Source organism: Squalius cephalus (genome assembly GCF_949319135.1).
Source record: "Squalius cephalus genome assembly, chromosome: 1".
In the NCBI taxonomy this organism is placed as follows: Eukaryota; Metazoa; Chordata; class Actinopteri; order Cypriniformes; family Leuciscidae; genus Squalius; species Squalius cephalus.
Genome location: NC_137122.1, coordinates 21,672,368 through 21,685,144, shown reverse-complemented (window position 1 = coordinate 21,685,144; position 12,777 = coordinate 21,672,368). Strand labels below are relative to the sequence as shown.

The following is a 12,777-nucleotide window of genomic DNA, read 5'->3' as shown; positions in this document are numbered from 1 at the left end:
GTGAGCGCACATTCGCGACGTGATGTCTCAAAGTGACACCGGGTCCTTAATGAACAAATATTTGAAATTATGAGATGCTCAGAATAATCAAAGATCTAAATTAATTCATAATCAATATTTATGACTATTTTCTAATAAGAAATAAGACCTAAATTTTCATTAGGCTATCATTTGAAATTGGAGTCAGATTACGCATAGAGCTAAAGTAATATTGAAACTAAATTCCAATAAATTAAGTGAACTTCACTGGAGCGCTGAAAAGACATACACGCATTATTCCTTCGCCCAGGCTGTTGGATTCCGTCGTTGGGCCAATGGGTGGTCCTTACAGACTCTTCTGTCTCTTCTGTCTTTGCATATGCGCTGTTGTAAGCACACAGTCTGCCTGAACCTCGTAACTCGAGCAGATCCTCAAACTGATCCAGGAACTCATACAGCAGCTCCACTCGTGAATGAAGTCCAACATGCATTTCTGGAGACAGTCTCTGCTTGTTTGCAAAACACAATGTGTGTAAAGGCTAATGTTTTATGTATTTGAGAGGCGGACAAGACTGTCTTAGGTTGCCTATTTGCTGTCTAGTCATAGCCAATACAGCCTGTGCATAACACTTCGTCTTTTACAACTAAATTTTTTTGCCAAATATATTAAAAGACCTTTGTAACCTGTAAGTTGATAAAAACGTAATGCAAAGCACTTGCTGCCTCAGATGCGACCCTTCTAATGACGGACAAAACACAAATCTCTGACATCCGCTGCATGGTGAAAAACCTCAATTTGAGCTTGATTTTTTTGGTCAGTGAAAAAGGGTAATATTGTGACACCCACAAGTGTCTAATAATACATAAAGCCACAATACTAACTTTGCAAAGTTAAGAACTACATGACATTCTATCTAAATTGTAGCCTATTCTTTTGTTATTAAAGTTATATTCTTTTGTTTATGAATCTATAATGTATATCATTTCTTAATTTAAATGATAAAATGATCTTGCTGTATAAATGTTTATAATATTTTATTGTAATTACCTGGAAACAGTAGCATACTGTGCTGACAATAAAATATTAGCACAGTATATCAGCTTTAAATAAAAAATTAACTCTGTTTAAAACTTTGTGTTGAATTACTAACAATGTGTGTGAGAGAGAGAGAGCGAGAGAGAGAGAGAGAGAGAGAGAGAGAGAGAGAGAGAGAGAATAATAAAAAAAAAGTATACTACAGGACAAACTGAAATTCCATGAAAATAAATCTTAATGTCCAATAGGATTCTAAGAATCCAATAAGATCCTATAAGAATCGAATCGAATCAGATCCAATAGGAAATTCCAATAGGATTTTTTTGACAAGGGTGACAACACAGTTTAATCATAAAAAAAAAAAAATCCCGAATAGTAGCTACTAACCTGCAATTTTCTCTGGTTTCAACAGCCATGGTAACATATCCTCGGATAAACTCCTGCGATCCGACAGCTAATGCCAACACACACATTGCCTTGCTGAGCGCGGGCTTTTCACTCACGTTGGAAATGTCGGTCAATGTAACATTTGCATCTAGGCCGTAGGCTACTATTTGAATTCATGGTTGATTGACAACCAAATACAAATCTTAAACGGAATGGTTAAATAACGTTATTAACCACTTAATGTTAATTTCAAATGAGCGAATAATCAACATTACACTCATATTAGAGTTGCAGGTTAATCGCATACACTGCATAAATATCGTGGTTGCTGCAGTTCGTCTCCGCGCCGCGGGCTATCGCTGTGACGCATCATTCCTCCACGTGAGCGGAAGTGCGTCAGTGGTCCGTGTGACCAGAGGACTGTAGAGCTCACGGTAAGAGTTTATTTTACGTCTCATAACTATCATAAACACATTAAACAACATTGAAGCTGAAATAATCCGATTTGGCGCGGTACATACGCGTTCATAAACTCACTAGGTTTGTTATAAACACACACACGTAACAGATCAGACGCTCAAAGTCACATGGAGGTTAAAAACCACACAGATTTAACTTACACAACCGCAGTTAAAACACGAGAAACACACAGACGCAAATACACGCGCACAGAATGAGCGATGGGTATATAGAGACTCCGTGTCTGTCAGGCTGTCAACAGTGTGTCTGAAACTGGAAACTGTCATTACAACACTCACATGAGGCTACATTCAGTAACATATCCTTGTTTCTTATTTCTACATTATATTTGTCCAAAACACGCTAAATTGATATTATGTATGAAGGAAAATATGTTTAGTGCCTCCATATGAATGTGTGTGTGTGTGTTTTGCCCAATTATAATCTAAGATATTATACAAACATTAGCATATGATATAACATTATACATTTTAAAATGTGTAGGCTATATACAAAACGTTGGAAATATTATTTTAATGTTTATTTAATTAAAAAATGCAGTAATATTGTGAAGTATTATTACAATTTAAAATAACTATGTGAATGTTAAAATGTAGTTTATTCCTGTGATCAAAGCTGAACTTTCATCATCATTACTCCAGTCTTCAGTGTCACATGATCCTTCAGAAATTATTCTAATATAATGATCTGATGCTCAACATTCATTGATCACAGAAACAAACTATATCCACACAGAAAACGGTTATTGTAAAGTGACGTGTTGTATAATATTGAATGTAATGATGTGTGTGTTGTCAGATGGCGTTCAGGCTCCTGGTGCGGAGAGTGTGTGGAGTGTCTGTGCGAGATCTCCAGCGTCTGCCGGCCAGCGTGTCGTCGTTCTCCTCGTGTCTGATCCCGTCTCCTCCTCTCCTCTCCCGCTCGCTCCCGTCTCTCTCCTCCCGCAGGAGTGTGTCGTTCTCCTCGTGTCTGATCCCGTCTCCTGCGCTCCTCTCCCGCTCGCTCCCGTCTCTCCCGCTTCTCTCCTCCCGCAGGAGTGTGTCGTTCAGCGTGCAGGACCACGACGACTTCACCGAGAGGGTCATCAACAGCCAGCTGCCCGTCCTCATAGACTTCCACGCACAGTACGTACACACACACACACACACACACACACACACACTCTCTGATGGAGAGAGATCATCTGATTCAGGGACTGCAGACGTAAACGAGTCTAAGAGTTATTATGATTTTATAAGTTAGGATTGATATTAACACTGCTTTTGGAAAGGGTTTTTCATAGATGTCTCTGCTAAATATAGTCGTCTGAATTAATATTATTATTGTTATACGGTGGTTTCAGCTGGTAAATGGTAATAAAAAATATTATTAAATTAATATTAGGCAAGGCAATTTTATTTATATTGCACATTTCACACACAATGGTATTTCAAGTGCTTTACATAGAGAACGAATTAAAATAATCATAAAATAATCACAATATATGCATAAGAAATAAAAATAACAATCGTATTTAACCTGAATCACTAAATTTGAATGTTATTAATATTAAAGTAATATTATCAGTTGTTAGTTTCAATCTGCAAATGGTAATATAAAATTAATATTACTAAAAAAGTCAGTAAACCATAGTCAATATTAATAATAATATTATGAATATCACTTTATTAAAATATATATTATTTAACTGTATTTACAGTAGGTAAACTGTAATTAATATAATATTATTAAAGTTACTTATTTAAAAATATGATCTTTCTTAAAGCAAACTGGAGTTAGACTAATAATCTACAATATATTATTATGGTGGAAGAATATTTTTTCTAATTATTTTATTATTAAATAGTTTTTTTTTTTAAACTATACTTTTTAAAATTTTGTCCAGTATTATTTCCAATAACACAATGATGTATTAAATATAAATTTTTATGACAGGGCAACTGGGTTTGTTCAGATTATAAAATGTCATGTGGTGCTACTCACCAAAAACATAATATTTATAATGAATTAATAATTGATGATATTTAAGATTAAAAAAAGGAATACTTAAAGATAATACTTCAAATTATTTTTACCTTGAAGAAAACTGTGAGAAACTTTTGAAACTAATGCACATGTCAAACTACGGAAAATATCTTTCTATTTTTCACTGGATGTTTACACCACATGACATCAAATCAAAACTTTTCTTTAAAAGGGTTTAAAGGTTTCTAGAAATGTTGTGTGTGTTTAGATCAGTGTTGATAGTGTGTGTTTGACGCCTCACTGACATCACTCACTGTTCATCCAGAGATCATGTCAGCTGCGATAGTTCTCCGAGTTGTAGATATGAAGTGTGTGTGGTAGGGACCGTCAGATAATCTGATTGCTGGTGTGTGTGTGTGTGTGTGTGTGTGTGTGTGTGTGTGTGTGTGTGTGTGTGTGTGTTGTAGGTGGTGCGGCCCCTGTAAAATCCTCGGCCCTCGGCTGGAGAAGGCCATCGCTAAACAGAAGGGCCGAGTCGCTATGGCCAAAGTGGACATCGATGAACACACAGACCTCGCCATCGAGTACGGGGTACGACACACGCTTATTAACACACATTAAAAACACATTTGTTAAAGCTGAGATCAAATAAAATAAAAATAGGTTTTAGAAAAACTTAAACTGAACTAAATGGTGGCTTGGTGACTAACTGTTATAAGTTTAACCTGAATTTTGTTTTGTTTTTTCATTTGTTTTATTTATTTATTATTAATATTTTTTAAAAAACTAGTAAAAATGACAAAAGCACTAAACAATGTACAACAAATGACAAAAAATGTTAAGCTAAAATTTAAAATAAAAGTAATTAAAAAAATTGTAATGTATACTCTTAGTGTATTAATATGACTGTTTCCAACATTTCACTCCTTAGATGTTTTACTGTTTTACTTTATATTTTATTTCCACTCATTAGATTTTTTTTATTGTTTTATTTTATATTTTATTTCCATTAATTCGATTTGTTTACTGTTTTATTTTACATTTTATTTCCAACATTACACTCCTTCATTTTTTACTGTTTTATTTTATTTCCACTCATGAGATTTGTTTACTGTTTTATTTTCTATTTTATTTCCACTCATGAGATTTTTTACTGTTTTATTTTATATTTTATATCCAACATTACACCCACTAGATTTTTTACTGTTTTATTTTGTATTTTATTTCCACTGATTAGATTTTTTTACTTTTTTATTTTATTTCCAACATAACACTTACTAGATTTTTTTTTTACTGTTTTCCTTTCCTTTTTTTAATTTAATTTAATTTCTTTTTACTTCTAACATTACACTCATTAGATTTTTTACCGTTTTATTTTATTTCCAACATTACACTCACTAGATTTTTTTTTTTTTACTGTTTTATTTTATATTTTATTTCCAACACTAACTACACAAAAGATTCTATTCTATTCTATTCTATTCCCAGGACTACAGTCAGTTGAATTGCAGGTGTATTGCATATACTGCATATATCACATATACTGCATATAACATATATATTGCATATATAGTTTAAATTTATTTAGATATTAATATATACTCCTTGTTTATTAATATTACTAAAAATAACACTAGTATGATGCTGGCAGCTCAGAAAAACCTCCCCCCACACTTTCCTTACATATATCATTTTGTTTGTAATGTTAGTAAGTATTTTATTTCAGCTAGTGCCAAGGCAGTTTAACTCTAGTTCAAGTTAAACTAACTAAAACTTATCCGCAAATACAAATTAATAAAAACATAGACAAATGACTAAAAACTTGAATTAAAATAAAAATGAAATCCGAAAATCTAAATATTAATATAAACTATAATAGTGTCTCAATGATACAAAATAATAGTGTTTCTCAGAGACCACAGGAATAAAATCTAAATAGATTCATTGTTTTTTCACATGATAATCTTCTCTGATAGAAATACACTTCATTTCTCTACAAGTGTTTTTCCAGATGTCTTTTATTATTTCTCTGGCATATTTGACTCTGATTGGTCAACCACCACGGCAGTCAGATGTTTCTGATTCTTGACTCTTACGTCAAACAAAAAGGCAATAAATGAATCACAACAACACACGGGAATGATTCCTCCGATTATTATGGGATGCTGATTGTTCCTGATGTGCTGTATAGGTGTCGGCCGTTCCCACGGTGATCGCCATGCGGGGCGGTGATGTCATCGACCAGTTTGTGGGCATCAAAGATGAGGACCAGCTGGATTCCTTTGTGCAGAAGCTGATTGGACAGTGAAGCTGTCAGTCACGCCCCTCTAGCCCCGCCCACCTCCCTCTGGAAACGCCATCACATCTGATTACAAACACGGACAACTGCTGCAACCTGGACTGTCTTCGCTTCACCGTCTCTCCTGCTTTCATTGACTGTGTCTGTGTCATCATGTGCTTTTTAGAGGGCAGTGCTTTAACCGTGTTTACCGCGGTACAAGTGTAGTAAAGTGTTGTCGGAGAGCTGGTCGACTCATCTGGGCCACACGAGGGCGACCTTCCAGCGTTTTACACCTGAATGCCTATTAATGTGAAAGTGTGTGATGATTACAGACGTGTGTGTGTTTGTCTCTGTTTGCTTTTCTTTCTTTATTTCTTTTTTTTTTGGATATGACTGTGAATTTTGTGCAGAATGCATGAGTTTGATGATGGTTTTGTTTAGACTTTAACTCAAATAAACTGTAATATAACCAACTAGTCAAGTAAAATTATGAATAAAGAAACTGTACAATATTTAACTCTTGACTGATGGCTGGTGTCTGTTGAATATATATATATATATATATATATATATAACATAACACAATCTCATCTCAGCACTTTTTTGATGAATGGCGACACTATTTTTTTTATTTGGTTATTTCATCTTAATATCAACATTTAGTCTAAAAATATAGTGATCTATAACATTATAATATGATGAATATGACAAGTTTTATGTGTCTGTTTGTTAATGAGGGATTTGTGGACACATTGATGTTTTAAGATTTGTGGAGTAAAAGTTTTTATTTTGAAGTGAAAAGATAAAATTAGACCATTGGGGTAAGATGTGCCACACAGAAGGGCCCGAGCGACATCTTGTTACTAGTGTTACTATTTTAAAATTTAGTACTTATTGCAATTAATGGGGTTATTGTTTAATATTTCTATGAACTAGATGTACATTTCGGACGTCTTCACTTTCATTAAAACCTATAGGTTAGTTCATTAGATTTGCATTCATAGTGTTGTTATTATGACATATCTACAATTAAAATATGGGCAATTAAATATGTATATATTCATGTGCCTGTACATATGTCATAAAATAATTTCACCTTTCAGATTAATATCTTTTACTAGGATTTGTCGGATTCATCGGTTATTATTAAATCATTATCAACTAAATTGTCAAAATAAAATTTTAAATAGAATAGATGATTTAGTATTTTACATTAATGACACTTTTAAAAAATATATATAAATATAAATAAGACTTATATCAGAGGTAATTTATACATTCTGTAAAACTTTAGCCCTGGGGCTTCTTACCCCTGTTTTAATATTTGACATTTTGTGCTATAATAACTACTAAGTTAGCAAATGTTTCTAATAATTTCCTATAATAACACATTAGCACACATGCTAAACTTGTATCTAAATATGTTACTGTTTATAAGTAAATCCACATTGTTCTGAAAGTGGCATCTTCCCCCATGTATGTGTGTGTGTGTGTGTGTGTGTGTGTGATAATGGTCGATATGAACACTGTTTTTACGGTCTGTGTGGAGCGCGTGTGAATCTCCAGAGAGGCCGGTCTTGTTTTAGTTCAGCCCGAGGCTCTTTTTAACCGAAGGATTCATAACCTAAATAACTGTGGCCTGGGGGATTCATTCATATACCTGTCTGTCATCTGAAGCCAAATACCATTCTCTCCAATAGCAGAGCAGTGATGATGATGCAACTCAACAGGTGTGTTCAACTCATAACGGTCTGTCCGCAGCTGCCGTTACATCAGCATCATCAACTGGAGCTTTTTCATGACTCAAACTCCATCCAGACCCAGATTTTGTTTTTCTAGGGCTCTTAAAAGTGACTTATATTTCCTGCTAAGGAACCAGCCACCTCTCCCTCTCTCTCTCCACCTCTCTCTTTCTCTCTCCACCTCTCCCTCTCTCCACCTCTCTCTCTCTCTCTCTCTCTCTCTCTCTCTCCCTCTCTCTCTCCACCTCTCTCTTTCTCTCTCCCTCTCTCTCCACCTTTCCCTCTCTCTCTCTCTCTCTCTCTCTCTCTCTCTCTCTCTCTCTCTCTCTCTCTCTCTCTCTCTCTCTCTCTCTCTCATGACGTTACGGTGTCCGTCTTGCTCGAACATCTGCGCTGCGGTTCTTTAATCTCGCCGCATGAAGTCATCCAGCAGAACTCCAGTCCACCAATGACAGCCTGCTATTACCGGACCGCACATGACATCATCACCTCACATCATCAGCCACGAGCACTTCCTCTCAGAAGGGCTCTGTTATTTTAGTAGCCTACCATTGAGATTCTGTTATAGATTTTAATTCATATTTTAATTAGTTGCTATATACATATAGGCCTATATATATTTTTTAAAAATCTTATAATAAAAAATCTTATAAAAATCTTAAATCTCGAAGTGATTCATATTTTAATTAGTTGCTATAATTATTTTTTTTAAATGTCTTTAAAGTTTTATTTTATTTTAGTTGTATAGTTATTTTAGTTAACGATACTCGCGCCTAAATAGCCTACAAAAAAAAAAAGAAGATACAAATAAAAAAAGTCTTAAATAATATGCAATCTATTTATTGTTTTTATCTTTTTATTTTGAGGTGAAACAATTTATACAACACATTAAGTCTCCATGATCGAGCTTAGAAGAGCTGATTAACCCGACGCTTTTGTGTAGAAAGTGCTGGACAAAGTCACTAAACTCCACAGATCTCCAGTATCCTGGATAATTGTGAAGAGACTTATGAGCTGTTGAGAGGCGCGTTGTTCGCGAGCGACAAACGACAGGGCAGAAGTGAAAGAATGACGGAATAGAGAGAGAAACTCAACACCTCTTCCGCTCTGAAACAATAGACCACACCTCCGCCTCTCTCTCTCTCTCTCTCTCTCTCTCTCTCTCTCTCTCTCTCTCTCTCTCTCTCTCTCTCTCTCTCTCTCTCTCTCTCTGTGACCATATAAGGCAAAAACACAGAGCTTGAACAGAATTCCTCCGCGCTCTCGTTTCTTTCACACTCCGTCACTTTTCCCTTTCTCACGTTTAATTATTTTTTTTCTCTCTCTCTCAGGCTGTTTGACTTGAAAGTAAAAGTGTGCTTATTCGCGTTGTTCTTGCTCTGCTACATACCTCAGATGCTAGTGATAACGTGTGTGTGTGTGTTTAGCTGCAAACAACTTTCAACACTCAAGCTCGTCGCATTTGACATTAATATTATATTTTGACAAGTAGTACTCAACACTTGGGCAACTTTACGACAGTTCTTATGCTTGTGTCAAAGCTGACCAGCTAGTCTTTAAGTGTGCACAGGAGAGACTGAGGGGAAATAATGAACAACAGCCAATGATTGCTGCAGTGACGTGGACAATAGGATTTATTCCATTGGATTATTGCAGAAAATAAAATCTGTGACCAACAAAAGTTTATGACTCTTGTTTTTTATTATTTAAAAACTGTCAAATTGAATAATCGCGATTAACATAAATCACATCCAACATAAAGGTTTGTGAGTGTGTGTGTATATGTATATGTATATATATATATATATATAAAATTTATTTTAAAATATTTCAATGTATGCGTTTAATTAATTTATTGGTTAATTGATTTAAATACATAACTACAAAATATCATAATATCTTTCTCCATATTGATGACAAAAATATATATAAATGGTCTATAAATAAAGTAAATAATGTTAGCTAAGCGAAGTGTGTGTGTGTGTGTGTGTGTTGTTGGGTGAGTGTGAATGTAAATTTACAGTAAAAAAACTGGCAGCTGTGACTGCCATACCGTAAAAAAATACGGTAGCAACATTTTAGGTTTTACAGACTTAGTTAAAATTACAGTAAAATACGTATTTCATTATCTGATATAATGTTAATTTACAGATCTATTGCAGCATTTAAATCTGTTTCGTACCATTGTAATACACTGACAACCACCAATCACAGTGGTGATGAGAGTCACATGATGAATCATAGCTCATGGCAAGTTGCTTTTTCTCAAGAAAGTTAATATTAATATATAGAAGCTGCACAGTGTCATTCACACAAACAGTAAACACCACCACAGTAACACACATGAAACATTTAAAATGCAATAAACATTAATTTAACGCCATTAATGGGAACATGAAACCCCACTGTACATAACTGATTACAAAAAAAAAAAAAAAAATATGAAGAAACAGTAATTTCAACAAAAATACATCAATTGTGTCATGCAGGGAATTGTGGGAATGTCAATTTACGTTTTTTTCTCTGTAAATTATACAATGACTTCTTTTTCACTTCCAAAAACTTTTATATTACATTTACATCACATTTACATTCATTTAGCAGACACTTTTATCCAAAGCGACTTACAAATGAGAACAATAGAAACAGTTACACTAACAATAGGATAACAATATGCAAGTGCTATGACCCTTCCCAGTTTAATCTAACACAGTACATGTATTATTATTATTTTTTATATATATATACATAGAGAAAGTGTTAATGGATCAAGTGCTGCCAAAAAAAAAGAACAATTCGGCTCATTAAAGACCACTCTTGCTGCAGCGTTCTGGATCAGTTGCAGAGGTTTGACAGAGCAAGCTGGAAGACCAGCCAGGAGAGCGTTACAATAGTCCAGTCTGGATAAAACTAGCGCTTGGACAAGGAATTGTGTAGCTCTGATAGGAAGGGCCTGATCCTCCTAATATTGTACAAGGCAAATCTGCAGGACTGGGCAGTTCTAGCAATGTGGTCTGTGAAGTTCAATTGGTCATCAATTACCACACCAAGGTTCCTGGCTGACCTAGATGGAGTTATGGATGATGAGCCTAGCTGAATGGTGAAGTTGTGATGGAGTGTTAGGTTGGCCGGGACCACGAGTAGCTCTGTCTTCGCAAGGTTTAGTTGAAGGTGGTGGTCCTTTATCCAGCCAGAAATGTCTGTCAGGCTGAGATGAGAGCGGCTACCGTCGGATCATCAGGCTGGAATGAGAGGTAGAGTTGTGTGTCATCAGCGTAGCAGGAAAAGCCATGTTTCTGAATCACAGATCCTAGTGATGTCATGTAGATGGAGAAGAGAAGTGGTCCAAGCACTGAGCCCTGAGGCACTCCAGTAGCTAGAAGTTGGGTCTTAGACACCTCACCCCTCCACGATACCCTAAAGGACCTACCTGAGAGGTAAGACTTGAACCATTGGAGTGCGGTTCCCGAGGTGCCCGTCATCTTTAGGATTGACAGGAGGATCTGGTGGTTAACTGTGTCAAAGGCATCAGACAGATCCAGCAGGATGAGAACTGAGGATTTGGAGGCTGCTCTTGCCAGTCTCAGAGCTTCAGTTACTGAGAGCAGGGCAGTCTCAGTTGAGTGTCCACTTTTGAAACCAGATTGATTGTTGTCCAAGAGGTTGTTCTGTATAAGGAAGGAAGAGATCTGGTTGAAAACAACTCGTTCAAGTGTTTTCGAAACGAATGGAAGGAGAGATACCGGTCTGTAATTCTCCAGATGTGCTGGATTTAGAGTGGGTTTCTTAAGTAGTGGGGTTACACGAGCCTGCTTAAATGCTGTGGGAAAGGTACCAGTGTGAAGAGAGGTGTTGATGTGCCTGAGTGTGGGTACAACTGAGGAATAAATGGCTTGAAGTAAATTAGTGGGAATAGGATCAAGCGGACAGGTAGAAGACTTCTGCCTCTGAAAGCAGAGAGAAGGAGGGTAGAATGTGTGTGTTAGCTGGTAAAGTGTGTGTGTCAGTTTGTGGATTGGCCGCTGATGGTGGTTGTTTTATTTATGAAGAATGTGGCAAAATCGCCAGCTGTTAGGGTTGATGAAGGAGGAGGAGGAGGAGGAGGGTTGAGAAGAGAGGAGAAGGCTTTGAAAAGCATGCGAGAGTCTGAAGAATTGTTAATTTTGTTGTGATAGTAAGTCATTTTAGCAGTAGAGATATTAGCAGAGAAGGAAGAGAGGGGGATTGATAAAGACCAAGGTCAGTAGGATCTTTCGATTTGCGCCACTTCCTCTCTGCACCCCTGAGTTTAGAATGATGTTCACGGAGAACATCAGATAACCAGGGGGCAGAGGGTGTGGCGCGCCCTGGCCTGGAGGACAGGGGGCAGAAGGTGTCCAAGCAGGATGTTAAAGTTGAGAAAAGATTATCAGTTGCACTGTTAGTATCTATTGTTGAAAGCTGATCAGGTGGAGGAAGTGTGGATGAGACCAGAGAGGATAGGCGAGAGGGTGAGAGTGAGCGTAGGTTTCGCCGAAAGGTGACCTGTGGAGGAGTGTGTGTTGTGTTCTGAGGCAGGGTGAGGTTGAGAGTGAGGAGGAAGTGATCTGAGGTGTGCAGTGGAGTGACCAGTGTATGGTCAGTGGAGCAGTGGCGCGTGTAAATAAGGTCCAATTTGTTACCTGATTTGTGAGTAGCTGCAGTAGATACTCGTTTGAGGTTGAATGAGGCAAGCAGAGTGTGGAAATCAGCAGCCTGAGGCTTTTCTAGGTGGATGCTGAAGTCTCCAAGAACTACGAGAGGGGTACCGTCCTCAGGGAAAGATGAGAGTAGCACATCAAGCTCTTCCAAGAAACTGCCAAGCTGACCTGGGGGACGATAAACAACTAAAAAATGGATTTTAATAGGGCTACTGATGGTAATTGAAT

At 36.6% G+C, this 12,777-nt stretch overlaps 1 protein-coding gene across 1 annotated transcript; it reads left to right on the top strand.

Moving 5' to 3' along the window:
• The first annotated feature begins 1,745 nt into the window (after window positions 1-1,745).
• Window positions 1,746-6,652, top strand: txn2 (thioredoxin 2). The gene is made up of 4 exons (XM_079882005.1): window positions 1,746-1,836; window positions 2,681-3,006; window positions 4,315-4,438; window positions 6,039-6,652. The coding sequence occupies exons 2-4, from the start codon at window positions 2,681-2,683 to the stop codon at window positions 6,153-6,155; spliced, it is 567 nt and encodes a 188-aa protein (XP_079738131.1). The 5' UTR covers window positions 1,746-1,836; the 3' UTR covers window positions 6,156-6,652.
• Window positions 6,653-12,777: the final 6,125 nt, after the last annotated feature.

What these genes read in the sequence shown, in the direction of transcription:
- txn2 (XM_079882005.1), top strand. Translation starts at nt 2,681, where the DNA reads ATGGCGTTCAGGCTCCTGGTGCGGAGAGTGTGTGGAGTGTCTGTGCGA. An exon ending in CTCATAGACTTCCACGCACA is followed by an intron (nt 3,007 to 4,314) that starts GTACGTACACAC and finishes TGTGTGTTGTAG; the next exon opens with GTGGTGCGGCCCCTGTAAAA. An exon ending in ACCTCGCCATCGAGTACGGG is followed by an intron (nt 4,439 to 6,038) that starts GTACGACACACG and finishes TGTGCTGTATAG; the next exon opens with GTGTCGGCCGTTCCCACGGT.